Raw genomic sequence first — 18,025 nt, forward strand, 5'->3', positions numbered from 1 at the left:
GCTATCAGACGAAGGGCGTAAATAAAGACACACAGATGAAGTAGACGGGGCGAGCGCCTTCGTGTCACGCTGGCGCTTTCTGTGTGAATGAAGAGGACTTGGTGCGCCACATCAACTATCAGCAGTGAGAGTGCGCGGAATTAGGTCTGCACGCCTACTGCTTGCTACAACGGGCATTGATTGATAGACAAGTTACAGTCCATGAACACTGAAACGAGTCGAAGTTTGAACATAGAACCCCAAACTCGAGAACTATATACCTTCTAAAGCACTTGATTACGCACACCGAAAAACTTTCGATCGCGCTGTCGAATGCGTCGGTGAGCCGGCCGCAGCTCTCGCCTGGAAAACAGCAACGGGATACAGAAGCAAAGACGCGCCGGGGAGATTCTGCTAGGCATCTTCGAGCTTTTTTTTTTTTTCCTTTCTTTTTTGCTCGTGGCTGGCTGGTAAACATTCCGTAAATGAAAACTTGTTTTTCCTAACTTTTTTATATTCGTGTAGATGCCCCAATGACGCCTACGGACCTAGCAAAGAGAAGCAGAATATCCAAGCCCACCGTTGTCTTCATAGGCCGTCGACAGAACGGACTGATCCAAAAGCGACCACCCGCGGTGCGTTGCTCACAGCGTCTCGCTTTCATCTAGTTGCGATTTGGTGACAGAAGTTTGCCACTTGAGCAAATCAATTACGCACGGGTCGTCACGACTCCAGGGTACTCCCTGCCGCCTCCCTCGAGGAATGTGTACTGCCGGTCTTTCACAAACTTATGCCAGGTACACATTCGTTCCAGTCAAGGCTGTTTAAAAACATACCCGCGAAGAAAGCGCAGCTCCTCCAGGTATCCAAAATGCCCAACAACAGCGCACGCCCCAGCAGACGCGCACAAAACCGGACAAAGCGCCCAATTCCGACTGTGAAACCGTGACGCACGTAAACGCACTCGAAAGTCGCGCGGGCCCGGGCCGCGGCGCACAATCGCGCGGGGCCCCGGAGGCGCCCAGAGCGCGCGCGAACAAAGCGCCAAAGGTGCGGGGAGGCATTCCGCGCGCCACCCAGCGCGAGTAGTACGGGAGGAGGGGACGCCTGCAGGTGCGGACGCATGCAAACAACCCCGGCCCCCTGGCTTTGTGCCCGCGCGTCGCCACCCCCCCCCCTCCCCCTCACTAAGCACCCGCTCGGGTGCGCGCGCTGTTAATCGGCCTTCCGCTCGGCGCGATAAACGCAAATACCATCCAGGAAATAAAGCTGAGGAACACGACGAGTGCCCGGCGCCCCCTCCTCGTGAAAAGGCCGCCCGGTCCGGACTTTATAGGGCCCCGATCGCACGGGAGACCATAAATCTGCGCGCCCGCCACCCAGTCCGCGCACAATGAACGGAGGGGGCCAACACACGCGAGGAGTCCGCGCGGAGCATCCTTTCTCCCAAACGCCGGGAAATAAATAGCGCAAGGCACCGAAAAAGGAGCCATCGGACGGCCAGAAAACGGTGGCTCGAGCGTGATAAATAACGCGCGCTGAATGCCGAGGGCGGCGTCGACATCCTTGTCGTCGCGCCCCCGGACAGCGGGGCCGTCTCGCAAGACGCCCCAGCTGCGCCGGCCCAACTCTGACGGTCGGCACAGGGAAAAGACAAAAGCCTCGAGGGGCACTACGGAGAAGGCCACACAGGCGTCCTCTCACACGAGTCCGACTCTGAAGAATCCTGGCTTTCACTCTCAAAGAAATTACTCCCAGCCGGAGTTCCTATCTCATGTCTTCATTATGTAATAATGCATTCCTGGACTCTGAAAATCTGAAACTTCTCAAGCAGACGACTCGTGTTACGTTTCTCACTGCTTAGGGGTGTGAAAGAAATGTGATATTAGGAACTCGTGCGTGTGCGTGTTGCCCAGGCGGGTCTTATATATCACGTTTATTCAATCGAAGCTCCTGCAATGCCTCTTGCGGCACGATATTGGCCAGTGTGCACGTACAAACGCTGTACCCGAACGTCAACTGGCCGACACCGTCCATATGCGAGACTGAATGCGTGCAACAAAAATCCATCGGCTGGACGCGGAAGCGTGCAATATAGCTTCTTGTAATGTACCACGCTTACTCCCCGCCATTATCATGGCCGTAAAAATACCCTCGACAGTTTCGATAGCGAACGAGATGCATGAAAACAGCTTGGGCGCATTTTTTTGGATATCTAAACAACCACGTGGCTGAGATGATATTGCAAGTCATGATCCAGCAGATGTGCTGCTGCATGCATGAATGCAGGATACCAGCAGACAACGCGCTACCAGTACCGCGGGTCCTGATGATTTGGAGGGCTGAGGATACAACAGCTTCATCGCATGGCCCAGCAGCAGGTACGGTCGCCCGTTCAGCGACGTGGAAAACTTCGGGAAAATGAATACTTGGCTCGTTGAATATGAAAAATTACATATTACTTTAAAACAGAAAATATATCCACCATGAAAAACATGAAATGCTTGATTACAGTGCTAGAAACACATGTGTCTTGCTCCCTTGGGTGTTGACGCACGACTTTCGCGTGGGTGAAACAGTCGACGCCGCAGCTTACGCGCCTCAAGCTTTTACTACTGTTCCTGGGCCGACTTTTGCACGTTCAAGCGGCTTTCTGGGGCTCGAAGCACACCCGCTTCTGATCGCTTGTGTAGCGTCAACGCAAATTACGTTCGCGATGTGGGGCAGGTACACACTGACGTAACAGCGACTGACAGATAAACAGTGACTCTACCAACCAGCCCCCAACTTGCCGCACTTGTCACGCTCATTTTCCTTCAAGTGCGCGCTGTCCGGATAATCATCCCCAGCCGTTGTATGCATACCGGGTGTCCTTTCCAGTCCTCTGGTCGTCGTCACCAATATTTTCTTTTTCTCTTGGGAACGCTGCTGAAATCACTGAATGGATCTATTCTATTGTTGTCACATTTACCCACTTTGATAAATCAGTGCCCGTCCATATGCACAACGTCCTCCGCCACCAGCCGTGTCTCCTACGTGCACATGCTGGCGCCAACGGGTTTGGCGCACAGCACTCGGGAGAACGCCTGCCCCGGCACAAGGTGGTTGCAAGTAGGATTCTTTGCCCCATACAAGTAGTGCAGCTTTCCTTGCTTTATTTCTCTGTGATCGCAGGATCGGCCAGCGCAGAACGGGAGATCGGCGACTGAGCGCAAGCTTTGCCGACCCGACTCACAAAATACTCGTGCTTAAAGCATCGCGATAAGTCCCTCTTCCGAGCTGCTATACAGGTTCCCCCCCAGAGAATTCGTTCTAAGTGGATACGCCTTGCAAACTCAGCGACTATAATACGTAGATTAAATATGCGGCGTAAAGTAATTAAAATATAACTAGCGCGATTACGTTCATTATTCAATTGAACATATTGATTTCTTAGAAGTAATGGCCGCATGATAGAATAATTTAGATCAAGGGTTGAAATTGTGCTATATCTGCCATAGTCAATCTTTAAAATAAATTTGGTACAGCTAAAAAAAAGAAAAAAAAAAACCTGTATATGCGCCCGTGCAGATACGCGCGCACGACGGCATACGATTACACCTTCCCCGCTGCTTTCCTCAACTCTCAAAAATATGCGTGGCAGTTAAAATTGCTAGACTGCGCGCAACATACAAGCAGGCAGGCAAACAAACAAAATCGAGTTGCGCTAGCAGTCGGCATTCGACAAGCAACTCTGTGCCAGCAACGCGTGCGTTCTATTTCCGTCCAAATATCGATGCACGTGATCTCACGATTAGCGGGCTAAATCAGCAGCTCGGGTCGGCACTAATGCCTCACTCGACCTTCGGTCTTCCTCATGCGTGACCCGACCAGCTGGCTCTACCTGCGCGCGCGCATTCGTTTCACACTGGCAATCAGATCACTTTTCAAACGAGGCACACTCAATTGCCACACCATGACTGCAAGCGCTCACCGTGAATCATTATATTTACGGAGGAGGTGCGCCCCGCATTAAGTACCCTTCGAGAGCTGGGTTCACTGCCGGCAACTTTATCCGTCAGCCGAACAGTGCGACGTGCGTGTAAAAACAAATAAAAGGATAAAAAGTGAGAGATGCTTCCAATTGGCGCTACAATTCGTTTTGCTAATTGGGCACGCGTGAACATGTACGTCAGCGCGCACGGGTTGGAGAACTGAAAAAAGCTCGAGCATGCGAGAACTGAAAAAAAAAAAAAAAAAAGAAGCTCGAATGCTAGGGTGACCTAAGAATGCAACCTGAAAACGATTGGCGAAATCTATTCCAGTGTCTGAAGCCTGTTAGCTAAACGCTATTATACGCATATCGCGATGTATTTCACCTTTTACGCAGCTTCGGCATTCCAGAAATCACTGTGGGCAGGAGTACTTGAATATTAAACTGAATTATATAATGGAGTTTTAGCTTGTCCACTGTTTACGTAAACACCGGGCTAGGGTAGCCATCCTAACAGTAAACGTTGACGGCAGATGGTGAGCATTTCCATTGGCCTCCCCTTCGAAACGAGGCGGCGACAAATAGTCACCTAGCCTGCTTTAGCTAAACGGGTATTATATACGGGGTGACTATCTTTTAAGTTTCGCGAAATTTTTAAAAATCGTCTGTTTCAGATAACATAATTCTAGTCCTGGAGCTGGATTATTCAGAGAGGCGGACGTTTCTTGCACGACAAATCAAAACACATATTCAAATAATGAACAAAAATCAATAATTAACTCCTTAATTAATTACGTTACACCACATATGGCAATTTATGAATTGTAGCCGGTAAGATTGCGAGGCGTGTCCACTTGGAATGAATTTCCAGAATGATACCAGTTTGGACATATGCGTCCTCAAATTCGCCGCAAAAGGGTAATGTTGTTCCACTTACCTTAACAAAACGATCTTTTATGCATTGAAGCACAAAAGTAACTGGAACGCCCATGTATTTCGTCCCACACTTTGGGAAACAATATCTCGAAACTACTCAGCATATCGTAATAGAACGCCAAGATATTCACCCAGCAAGAAACGTTAGAAACGTTCACCTTCCGGAAGCGCTGGGATTCAAAGCAGATGGAAGCATTAACCAGTCAGCAGCGGAGATAAACGAGACACGTTTAGATTATTGGTGGAAGAACACTTCCACTGTAAGAGCTTGTTTTAGTTTGCGATTATTTTTTACAACGATGAGTCTCAACCGAGACGTCACGATGGAAAGGCTTTTGGAAACAGTGTGCCATATCCGATACTGTACAAGATCGGACCCTGAATACAAGAACGCGGAGGGCGACACCCAGTACCTCATTCACCGTATTTTGAACGCGGCGACGTGGCACGCCAACATGATTAAGATCACAGTGGGAAAGACGTCGTCATCATCACCTGGCATGACTCGCGTTAAAAACGAAGGTCGAAGAATGTAAACACAGCACCGATCTGTCAGCAGACGAAGGAAAAAAGCACGCGACATCTTGCACCTACACTATAGCCTACACGCAAGGAGATATTTTCATGCTGTCACGTGACTGCCGCAGCAGCGTCCACAGGCGGCGCGTTGCGTTCATTTTTTATCCAATGTGGCTGGGGCTTAAGAGGAAGCTTTAGCTCGAGCCCAACTCCGACATGGCCTATTCAAATACATGTAAAACGCAAAAACGGTTTTCTGAGATAACCCCCGGACCGGTTTTAATCAACTGCGTTGCATTTGAGAGAGAAAGTTAAATTCAAGTGACTGTTGGATGCGGAATTTCAATTTAGGGCTTGAATTTTGTTGAAAGAAATTTGAAAAATTCGAAAGTTCGATAAAATAGAAGCACGAAGTTGACAAATTAGTAGCTCTGCATTAAGAACAGATATCGCGGTTCTGTAAACGGCACCCATTAGATCATTCAAAGCGGACAAATTCGATATGTCAATTTATACCTTACATGAATTTGTTACGTTGTGTACAAGGGTTCTGCATAAGCTGTATTTCCAGATTACAAATTTTTTTTTTAAATCATGTGTGACATATCAATTTTGCCCGCTTTAGATATACTATTAGATGCGATTCGCAGAATTTTGTTATCATTTATCATTGCTGGGTTACGGAGTTGTAAACTTCATAGTTTCGTTATCACAAAAGTTGCGATGTTTGCCAATTTTTAATAGAATATTGACAACCTAATTCAAAAATTCGAAACCAACAGTCACTAGATTTTAAGTTTTTCGGTTATATGAGACAAACCTCGCCAAATTTGGTGCAGTGGTTATCAAGAAAAACAAATTCTCCTTTTACATGTATTCAATAGGAGCACCCGAGCTAAAGTTTCCTCTTAACGATGGTAGCGACAATCGTGTGACACTTAGTACAACAACGCGTGAAACGCTTCTCTGCTACATGGGTTTCATTGTCGAAGCAATATAAAGCAAAATAGACTGCATATGTTGTCGACGCATCGCTTCCGACGCTTTACACCAGTGCATAAGCATAGCATATAGTCAGCTACCGCAATAACTGTCCCCTTTATGGTTAAATTCCGCGCCGCAAGATGGCGCCATCAACCAGGCTGCTCCCGTTTATGCCTCCGGTAACCCAGTATTCCGTTACAGTGCCTAATTCCGCGAACGGTATGACGTATACGGACAAGCTAAAACTTTCTAATATCATTTCCGCCTACATAATCTCTATTTTCCTCTGTTCGCCTGTTTTTCATAAACTGCCTTTTAAAAAAAGGAAGAACACACACTTGTAAGCTATTTTTTAACGTTTCTGATACATTAATTCCTGGGTGTTTAATTAAAGGACCACTATAGAGGAATACTAAGTTGAGCAATATTAGTAAATTATGCTTCTGCAATAGCAGAAGCGTCTTTCGTTACAGAAATACGGTATGAAGTACGGTAATTATGTTGTTGCAGAAAATCAACCGGATGTTTAACGTAACCTAAGCACGGGAAAAAAAAAAAGAAGACAAATTGCAGCTGAGTGTAACCAACGACACATTGTTTGCCGGCATGTGTCACTCGTCAGAGTTTTTTTTTTTTTAATATTCCGCATAATTAGTTCAAGGGGTATTACCGATTTTTATTGAAGTCGAGAAATGCATCTGAGGTACAAACAGACCATTTCGGAACTATTTCAGAAACGCTTTCAGAAACGCGGTGCTCCCGGCCCTTCTTAAAGGGACACTAAAGGTTACCAGAAAGTCAAGTTAAAGTGATAAAGCAATGCCCTAGAACGTCTAAGGCGTCAATGTAATCGCGAACAGAGCTTTAGTAACCGAGAAATTGAGGTAAATGCACGACACGATTTGAGACCCCCCAGCGACATTCCGGTACTAGCCCGATGACGAAAGCACTCCTCATCATAATTTCTCACTAGTACTCAACTACTCGTATTAAAAAGATAATTTCATTAGATTATAAAACGGAAGAAAATGCTACTTGTCTACTTCTATTCGATTCTAAGAAGAAAAAAAAAAACGTTTTGGTGTTACCCTTGAGTATATAGTATGGGGGGATCGAAAGGTTTCGTTTTCGCTCGACTCTGCGCGCTCGACTTGGTGCCGCGCGCGCTTTGGAGTTTCAGTTGTTTCTTTATCGCGTCGTGCTGCGGTGGTCCTGCTGGCTCGCGAAACTTGCATTTGGAACAAGCAGCGAGAATGCCGCGTCCATGTGATGTCATGGGATGCGCGAACGGTCCGCAGAACTTGGCCAAGGGCGAATCCAACGTTACTTATCACTGTGTGCCAACGAGTGAACCTCTCCGTTCGAAGTGCTTTAGTGCCGTACCTTTGCCACAGCGCGCTGGCAAAGAGCCGAAAAATCACGTAGTGTGCTCGCTGCACTTTCGTCCAGAGGATTACGAGTTCAACGCCGACTTACTGAAGTCGCGTGAAGTGCCTTTCAAAGCAGGCCGTCGTCGTAGTAGTACGCAACGACGCCGGCAGCGCGAGCCCTCAACAGCAGGTCACGTTCATCAGTGCTTAAATCGCTGAACTCGAGCCCAGCATCGCGAGCTAATGTGTCGTTGTCAGGGTCATCCATTGCAACGAGCGTCGAAGTTGGCGTCATAAAATAAAGAACCAGCTTATCGTCGTGCGCTTTCCCTTCCGCTAGCCACCATAGTTCCGTTTTCGCGCTGCTGTCGGCTCTGTCTTGGCTCTGTTTCTGGCCGCGCGTTTGCGTTTTGTGCAGAAAAGCCGTAGCGCCGTCTGCGGGAGCCGTTTTACTCACCGACGGCGCAACGTCACTATGAGACCCTGACGTCAATACTCCTCGATCGGAGGGCGGGTGATTTGAACTGCGCTAGAGGTACGCGGACGCTTCAGAACGCATTTTCTCTTAAAATAAGTCTCTTCTTCGCACGAAACAAGCGTTTCGAGGTTTCTGGGATGGTATTTCAACAGTCCACGTTGACTTAATATTAACGTTTAGTGTCCCTTTAAACACTGCGCAGGCTACGGTGGCTCCGCCTACAGAACGTAGCCGTGGCGCGCAGTTCAAATCTGATTCTGGATGTTCACATACAAGCTAAATTATACCCGATATTGGCGCCTACAACGCGCCAAACGCAGAGGCTGTCTTTAAACTTAGTTGAGTTCAAGGTGTCTCATCCCTTTGGTGAGCTACAGTGTACTAAATAGCTACGTGTAGCTATTCTCGCACCGAGTGACATAAGTAGCATATTTCCTTTCGCACTTACCTCTACGACAATCAGAAAATTTCCAAGGGTCGTACAAACTTCGTGTTCGCTCGTGCGAGTACGTCGGAAGCGCGCGCATAGGTTAAGCGATGGATGCCGCACTCCGTACTCGCGTTCGAAGGACGCCCTAACGTAACGAGCGACACACCTCGAGGGTGTGCAACTCGGGAAGCAGACGACCTGTTCATCAGATCTTGGTGCTCGAGCCTTGAGTCGCGTCACGCACACATATCAGAAGAGCACCAGAGCACGCTGTTCTCCTCAGCGAGCTGCAGCAGCCAGGGTTGCCAGGTCCAAAATGTGAAAAGTAGCCAAAAAATCTCGGAAAGTAGCCAGAAAAGTAGCCAACTTTGGCCACATACAGAAATGTAGCCAAAAAAGTAGCCACGTGATGGAAAAACGTTGCATTTTCATTTATTATGCAGCTCTGAAGACATTATCACAGCCAACACTTAAAGCTGCTTTTAGTAAATGTAGGAACATACCAAAAATATTATGAAGCATGTGTAAATGACTACACCTAAGAGTGCTTTGATCAGCATGTAATATGACTAGAATATTATCACAAATCAGAATCACAGCTCCAGTTTAGGTGTAAATGTTTGAGTTAATCTTGGCACACATTTCTCGAAGAATGTCAAAGCTCGAGGCATCCTCGAGCTATCGCTTTCGCGATTATTTACGTGCGATTTTGCGTCTGGGCATCGGACGCGTCGCAGGCCTTTTGTTACGCTCTGCAACACGAGGTGCCCAGTCACGCGAAATCTCGCAAAGGTAATCGTATTCCCGAATGCAGCTGTATCTTTTCAAGCTGGGAACACATAAATGGACCGACTATGCCGAGAGCGCGCTTGCCAGACCGGCCGCTGACATGCTGGTACAATGCATTGGCGGGCTAGTTGGTGCGAATCCATGAATGCTTTGTTTGAATACTTTGTTATACAAAGTATACTTGCTGGTAGCATGTTTACGTTTATCCCGCGGCGAGCTGTCCGAAGTGTTCGATTTTGCAAACTTCGGGCAGCTTCGGGTTGTCTTAGGATCCCACCTCACGTTGACTTCCCCATCAGGACCGCCACTAGCTGGCTGCCGTCTGGCTGCCAGCGGGCTGCCAGAACTCCAAAAATCGAAGAAACCCAATGTGCGGAAGGCCTGACGCGGAACGTCAATTCAAAGATCGAACACGCTGTGACGTCACCAGTGCGAAATCCTTTGCATGAAATGAAAGTGCCTGAGTCAGATTGACGATGATGATGGATCAGCTTGAAACGATTTGAAGTGTCGTCATCGTGCGTTGGCTTAAATATTTGCTAATGTTGCTGCATAATATGAGCTACACAAGTTTGTATCCAATTTTTACAGTAGTCAAGCTATTTCAAAAGTAGCCAAAAAAGTAGCCATGTAGCCAAGGCATTTCTTTCCCCGCCAACAGCCTCAAAAAGTAGCCAATTTGGCGCAAAGTAGCCAAATCTGGCAACCCTGGCAGCAGCTCAGCGAGCGCGCTCGTCGCGGCACCCCGCGGCGGCCACGGTATTTACACTACGCCACTGTGGCTAGATCGGTAGGTGTACCGACGTGGTGCCGACCACGGCCGCCTGGATCGGCGCGCGCGGCAAGCACCTCCTAAAACCCCTTGATAATTTGAAAGTAGCGACACTTTCCTCCTCACGGCACTTTCCTCCTGGATTCTCCTCGCCCGCCGGCTGCGCACGGCGCGCTTTTCCTCCTGGGCTCCCGCGGACGGGCCGCAGGATTCTATGGAGGCGTGTTATCTTGGGCCAGTTGCAGCCCCACTGGGGTTGAAAATTTTGAGAAATGCTAATAACAGCATCGATAATGCTGGAGGCAATGTTTATGAGGAGGTTGGTTTTTTCTTAAAGCCGTATGAACGGGGTATAACGATGTAAAATGAGCTTTAGGCGAGTTCTGTACTCCAGACAATTTTTCTGCCACATGATCAGATGCTTTACTTCGTGCGTCTGATCTAGTATTGCTTGTGACACATCCCTTTGTGTGTGGCTTATTAAGCGAAGGCCTTAGACCTCTGTTTCAAGGTCCCGTTGTGAGCTACAGAAAATATCACGTGACCGAAGGAAGGCGGGAAGCGAACCAAAGCATGTGCAGCCGCGCATAGGAGATGATTAATGATTAGCAAAGCAATGATTGATTAGTGATTGGATTAAGATGAATTCGGGTGTATTAAGGAGGGTTAAGGTGGATTAAAGTTGATGAAAGTGGATCAAGGTGCATAAAGGAGGACAAGGTTGGATTAAGGTCAATGAAGACGGCTTAGGGTGGATGAAGGTGCGTTGAGGTGCATTAAAGACGATTATAGTGGATTAGGGTGAATTAAAGTGCATGAAGAAGGATGAGGGTGGATTGAGAAGGATTAAGGAGGATTAAGGTCGATGAATGTGGATTCGGTGGATTAATGTGCATTAGGAGGATTATGGTAGACTATACTCAATGAACCCTAATTCACCTTAGTCCACCCTATTGCACCTTAATGCTTCTTCATCCACCTTAATCCAGCTTAATACTCCCAATCCACCTTAATACAACCTAATCAACCTACATCGCCCCTAATGCACCTTAGCCTACCATATACGGTCTTAATCCTCCTTTATCAATCCTAATCTATCATAATCCGCCTTAATCCCCCATCATCCGCATTAATCCTTATTCATGCACCTTAATCTAACTTAATCCTGCTTAATAGTCCCAATCTACCTTAATACATCGTAATCCACCTCTATCAAACCTAATCCAGCTCCACGGTCCCTAATACACCTTAATCTACCCTAATCCATCCTAATCGGTCTTAATCCTCCTTTAGCAACCCTAATTCACCTTAATCCACCTTAATCTTACTTTATCCACCTTAATCCTCCCAGTCCTAGTTCATGCACCCTAACCACCCTAATCGGTCCTTCATCAATCATTCACCTTAATCCACCATAATCCACCTTAATCATCCTCCACCCACCTTAATCTTTATTCATGCATCTTAATCCTTCTTAAGGCACTCTAATCCACCTTAATCTTCTTTAATACACTCTAATAAACACGAATCCTCCCTAATCCACCTTATGTCAATCACTAATGATTCATGAATTAACTTGGGTAATCATTCTCTTATACAGGGGTGGACATGATTTGGGTCACCTCTGGCCTTCCTTGGGTCACGTGATACTTCCAGTTTACAACGCGACCTTGAAACAGAGATCTAAAGGCTTTCGGCTTAAAACTTAAAAAAAAAAATCAATGTTGACTAGCTAACGCTCATCACCTGCAATACCACGGGTATACTTGCCACTAATTCTTTCAGGGCGCAAAGCAGAATTTATAATGCTGCACTTCCGACTGAATAACAACAGTTAGCGAGGTGATGGAGCCGCCCCAGGATATTAAGCATACTGAGGACAACCGCATTTTTATGCAACGTACAAATTGCCGCAACAAAAACGCTGGTGAGCAGGCCGGAAGAATGAAAAAAAAATGCAGCATTACGGGATGCTTTGCTATGAGCTATCAGAAAGACTCCTCAGCTCACAAACAACGCTGTGCTTTGTCGGAACAAAGTTCTTTCGGCCAATGTCATGCAGCCACTGCTTCCTGTGCAAGCCGTCACGCTTTCCTTGTGGTATCATAAAAACAGCATAACCATCTTCAGGCTTCTTGCTGCAGTTATATGCGCAACAGCCCGGCATAGCGCTAGCACATAGAGCAGGAAACACAGCTTACAACGTTCGGTACGCCGAGTTAAAGCGCCGAGCCAGCCCTGCTAAGAAAAATGGCACGAACGAAAAAGAAAAACACAAGCAAAACTCGAGATCCACGCGTTTCCAAGGGCAATGGCAGGGAGACCAATCTTCGTGCAGAAAAACAGGGGCAAAACTGGTTGCCGCAGGGGGAATGCACAAGGGGCAAGGAGGAGGCAAGGAGGTCGCGCGGCGGCGGCAGAGTTCAAAGAGTGTCGCTACTTTCAAATTATCAAGGGACACCAGATGTTTTATTGCTAGAAAGTGCAGCAAGTTACTGTGCATTAGCGGTTTAGCAACACAGTGATTTTCACCAACTCCTTCAAAATGCATAGGTTTTATTACTATATTTAAACGGTTTAGAAACAGTGATTTCCACTGTATACTGTTTAGCACCTCCAAGCTCCAAGCGGCTGCGCGCCGAGCGGCTTAGTTCACGGCTTCTCCGCATCGTGACATGACAGTGGGAGTGGCGCTGCGGTCAAAGGCCTGTCGCGAAGCGCGCGTCGTCTGCTATTCAGTCTGTTGTTATGGCCGCTTCTGTAACATTTAAAATAAATTGCTTTTCCACTAAAGCCTGAACGAAAATTGTTAACATATGGTTAGAGAGTGTATCAATGTGTGACGTTTCTCGATGCAATGAGTTATTTTGAAAACCGGCCATTTATATCGTCTGTTCACACGCAGGTGGCATGGACAGCACGGTGCGCTGCGCTCGCAGTAATGACACTTCTCCAAGTTCCCATAATTCACTTCGACGTTTAAGCAGCGAAGTGAATATTGTGGGTGATGTTCGTGAATACCAAGCTCCTGAGGCTCCGAGACAGAGTGAAAGTATTCCTGCAATGAACTGGGCGGAGGAGCATCAATTGCTTTGCGTCGAATTGTAAGTTCGGCTACAAACATGCCGGCCACGGGCGAAAATTTCACTGGTTTCAACGCCATGAGACCTAGAACGCTCCGAAATATGAGAGCTTACGCTTCGTCGTGAGAAGTAAATGTTTCAACCGCATTAGTCATGTGCGAACACCACATCAAGGAGTCTTATTTCACTGAGTGTACGACAGCCTGGAAGATTGTGTAGATTTCGAGGGTGTATCTGCGACTTGGTATCTTTGATGCTACCCAACGTTTCGGCTTACAAATCGAAGCAAGTTCCCGTAAAAGTACAAGCAAGACTCCCACCGAATACCGGCCATTGAAATAATCCTGAAGAGACAGCTAGCCACACTGGCACACGCTTCAAGCAAATTGGATGCGAATGAAAACGATGTGTGTTGTATATGCAGGTGAAGAATACGAATATGAAGATAAGTGATTAAGTGAACCTGTTGAAAAAAGGTAGACAAAATGATTCTGCGTGAGAAGCTTGAAGAATTTTTGCCAAGTACGACGACAAATATCAACATAGCAGAAAATTCAGCATGAAGTGCAGCGGCCGAGGTTCACAAGAAAATGAATGCCATGAAATGGCTAATGTTTCTCCCTTTCTAGATAGCCCAAGTCTACACAACCGGTCGTTTTTGAGCAGCCCAAACTCGAATTTACAAACGGCATTATGAAGCTAATCATTTGCTCGGCTGAACATTAATTGTTCCGAAGAGCAAGAACAACTTAGCGTACTCCACAAAAGAAAAAAAGTACCTTACACTATGCTAGGACGCTGTGATGCAGTGCAGTGTTTCATTTAAAGCTATAGTTTGCTGTAAAAGCTTGGTGTGGCTGGTTTGTGCATGCGACCGACGAATTGCTATATTGCATTCAAATATACGTATGCCCGATCATTAAGAGTACAAACTACATGAATTTGCATGGTACAAATTACCCCTCTCATGGAGTTAATCACAGGTCATTGAACACGATAACAAATTGTTTGTTATTTTCAGAAAAACAAGTTCATTTCATTCTTTTTTAATTGCCGATTGATGTTGCAAACGCGTACGTCTCATTTACAATAGCACCAACATGGAAAATAATACAAAACAATAATTAAAAAAAATAGAAACCGGGGGCTTTACTTGTGCGGATATCAATAATTCTTCGATTGTAGTTTACATTCCCTTCAAACAAAATCATTTCCCTTATGCATTTCGTGGTATACAGCCTGCGTGAATACAGCCTGCGTGAATTAAGTTTGCTTAAAGCACCTAACATACTGTTTCGTAAAACAAATCTCGCCTCTCTCGGTTTACAAGAACTGATCAACGGCTAGTCATTCGCACAGGATTTCTACTTCTCCTCGTATACTCAAGTTTAACGTGTTTACTGAACTACACAGTGTTAAGAGCTCTGTATTTTTGCCTGTGATACCGGGAACCAAACAACTGACAGACAAGGCAAGTATGTTAACTTCACAAGTGACAGAGCTCCGCTGCATTCAGAAATTTGTCACTGTCTATGATGTCACTGTGATGACAGTTTCCTGATCAAGGAAGCAGTGCAAAGTACTAAGCTACGACAGGAAGGGGAACATACTGACCACGAACAAGCTGGACTTGCTTAACTATCAAAATTAATCCATAGCACTACAGGAAGCCACGACAATGTCAATGTGAAATTTGCATTTTCCATCGTTCCTACAGTGCATGAATATCCAGAGCACATGATTTCTCTAATAACTCTATATGAAGTGTTGAAAACTGCCTCAGCCAACCTTGAAGACTATAAACAGCAACAGGACTAAGAACTCTCAGTTCTTCCAACATTGCCAAACTTTGCAGCCCCAGTTCAATATGACACAATTACCCTTTACTCCTATACACTCTATACATGTCAAAATTATGTCACACCTTCAGGTACAAATTTTCAGAAGCATCCAACACAAAGATTAAAAATGTTAGTTTAGTGTGTTAAAGAGGAAGCTCCAGCTGGGGGCCTCCTAACTAAATACATGGGAAAGGAGACATAGTTTCTCTCTGCAACCACAGCACCAAATTTGATGAGGTTTGTAGCATTTTAAAGAAAAAGTTAAAACCTAGTGACTATTGGTGTGAATTTTCGATTTATAGTTAATTTTTAAATAAAAATATACAAAAATAGCAAACTTTCAGAAAATGAAACTATCAAATTTGCAACTCTATAACTCAGCAATGAAAAATTAAATAATATTTCGGCAAATTGCACCTAACAGTACATCTAATACGAACAAAATTCATATATTATATATGGCTCTCAAAAAAAAAGAAACACTAATTTGTGAGTAGAAGTTTTGCAAAGCCTTGTACACAAAGTAACAAATTCACATAAGATATAAATTGATATATAAGATATAAGATATAAGATATAAATTGATAAGATATAAATTGGGAAGAATTGGGGATAAGAGTAAATGGAGAATACCTTAGTAACTTGCGCTTCGCTGATGATATTGCCTTGCTTAGTAACTCAGGGGACCAACTGCAATGCATGCTCACTGATCTGGAGAGGCAGAGCAGAAGGGTGGGACTAAAAATGAATCTGCAGAAAACTAAAGTAATGTTTAACAGTCTCGGAAGGGAACAGCAGTTTACGATAGGTAGCGAGGCACTGGAAGTGGTAAGAGAATACATCTACTTAGGACAGGTAGTGACTGCTGATCCAGATCATGAGAGTGAAATAATCAGAAGAATAAGAATGGGCTGGGGTGCGTTTGGCAGGCATTCGCAGATCATGAACAGCAGGTTGCCATTATCCCTCAAGAGAAAAGTGTATAACAGCTGTGTCTTACCAGTAGTCACGTACGGGGCAGAAACCTGGAGGCTTACGAAAAGGGTTCTACTTAAATTGAGGACGACGCAACGAGCTATGGAAAGAAAAATGATAGGTGTAACGTTAAGGGATAAGAAAAGAGCAGATTGGGTGAGGGAACAAACGCGCGTTAATGACATCTTAGTTGAAATCAAGAAAAAGAAATGGGCATGGGCAGGACATGTAATGAGGAGGGAAGATAACCGATGGTCATTAAGGGTTACGGACTGGATTCCGAGGGAAGGGAAGCGTAGCAGGGGGCGACAGAAAGTTAGGTGGGCAGATGAGATTAGGAAGTTTGGAGGGTCAACATGGCCACAATTAGTACATGACCGGGGTAGTTGGAGAAGTATGGGAGAGGCCTTTGCCCTGCAGTGGGCGTAATCAGGCTGATGATGATGATGATGATGACATATCAAATTTGTCTGCTTTGGATGCTCTAAAGAATGCAGTTTACAGAACTGCGATATCTGTTTTAGGTGCAGAGCTACAAAGTTGGAAACTTCGTGCTTCTATTTTTTTCAAACTTACACGTTTTTGAAAATACCATTAAAAACATTCAGGCCCTAAATCAAAATTCCACTTACAACAGTCACTAGATTTTAACTTTCTCTCTTAAATGTGACAAATTTCATTAAAATGGGCACCATGGTTATCTCAGAAAAACGTTTCTGCGTTTCACATGTATTTCAATGGGCGGCATCGAAGTTGGGCCCAAGCTAAAGCTTCCTCTTAAATATTGTATCTGCAGCAGTCTCAGCACTGTTGAAAGTGAGGCACTGAATACACACATCAATGAAAAATGAAAGAAGCTGTACTTACGACTCATATTTACTTTGAAGTAGATCAAAAATAGCAGGCAGTATTGTCTGGCACATATCTAAGGTCCATATTTGCCTGTGTGAAAGAGCATTAATCAATTTGCAATCCACGTGCAAACATAGCATGTTACTCGCAGATAAACAGTCACCCCTTTCATCAACTGCCTCCAACATATGCATACCAATGGAAAGAGATGTTTTATTGCTAGAAAGTGCAGCAAGTTACTGTGCATTAGCGGTTTAGAAACACAGTGATTTTCACCAACTCCTTCAAAATGCATAGGTTTTATTAATATGGATTAAGCGGTTTAGAAACAGTGATTTCCACCACCTCCTTCAAAATGCAGTGGTTTTATTCTGAATTTTGCGTCAGGAGACTGGCAAAAGTCACAGGGAGCTAAATTCAGCAAGTCAGGTCCAGGACCCAGCTCCAAAATCTTTGTATTGGCCCTGTAATTAAATATGTACGTAAGGTTCACTTACGGCCTTAAAACTACAACATTGAGAATGTCTACGAGTGTAGACTGGTCGTTCATGTTTATTGCTGTATCAAGTGCCATCTGTAATAGAAAAAAAGATGCGATGTTAAAGAAATGGTAATTCACCACCAGGAAAGAACGTAAAGTGAGCACTGCAGCATCTGGTAACCAACTAAACATATGTGTTCTGTTATCCAGTTATCACCACACAAACAATCCACATGATGGGGGTTTAAAGGCTCAAAATGTGTGAAAAACTTTCCAAGAATCATCTCATTGCATTTGCAACACAACTGCCTCAAGCCACCCCCCCCCCCCCCTCCTTTTTTTTTTTTTCAAGTTTCAGGGCACAATACATATGCAGTACATGTTAGAACTGCTATTCAGAGTACAATATAGAAGAATAACCTTTTTTTCGTTTCCCACTATGTCCTTATGGATTGGGAATCCTACCCCGTATTGCTCTGTATATGGGAGACCTCTAAGCAGAGGACATGTTCGTTATTTAGCATAGTATAACCCTCACTAGTTCTTCTAATCTCACTAAGGCC

At 45.3% G+C, this 18,025-nt stretch overlaps 1 protein-coding gene across 5 annotated transcripts in view; it reads right to left on the reverse strand.

Moving 5' to 3' along the window:
• The window catches only part of kat80 (katanin p80), a 222,001-nt gene that overhangs the window by 21,033 nt on the left and 182,943 nt on the right, over window positions 1–18,025 (reverse strand). For all 5 annotated transcript variants that reach the window (XM_050191552.3, XM_055061586.2, XM_055061584.2 and 2 more), the window contains 2 exons: window positions 17,479–17,555; window positions 16,997–17,071 (listed from right to left, as the gene is read on the reverse strand). In XM_050191552.3, coding sequence (XP_050047509.1) covers window positions 16,997–17,071; window positions 17,479–17,555 — 152 coding nt within the window. The remainder of the gene's footprint in view (window positions 1–16,996; window positions 17,072–17,478; window positions 17,556–18,025) is intronic.

This window comes from Dermacentor andersoni, chromosome 1 (genome assembly GCF_023375885.2).
Source record: "Dermacentor andersoni chromosome 1, qqDerAnde1_hic_scaffold, whole genome shotgun sequence".
Taxonomy (NCBI): Eukaryota; Metazoa; Arthropoda; class Arachnida; order Ixodida; family Ixodidae; genus Dermacentor; species Dermacentor andersoni.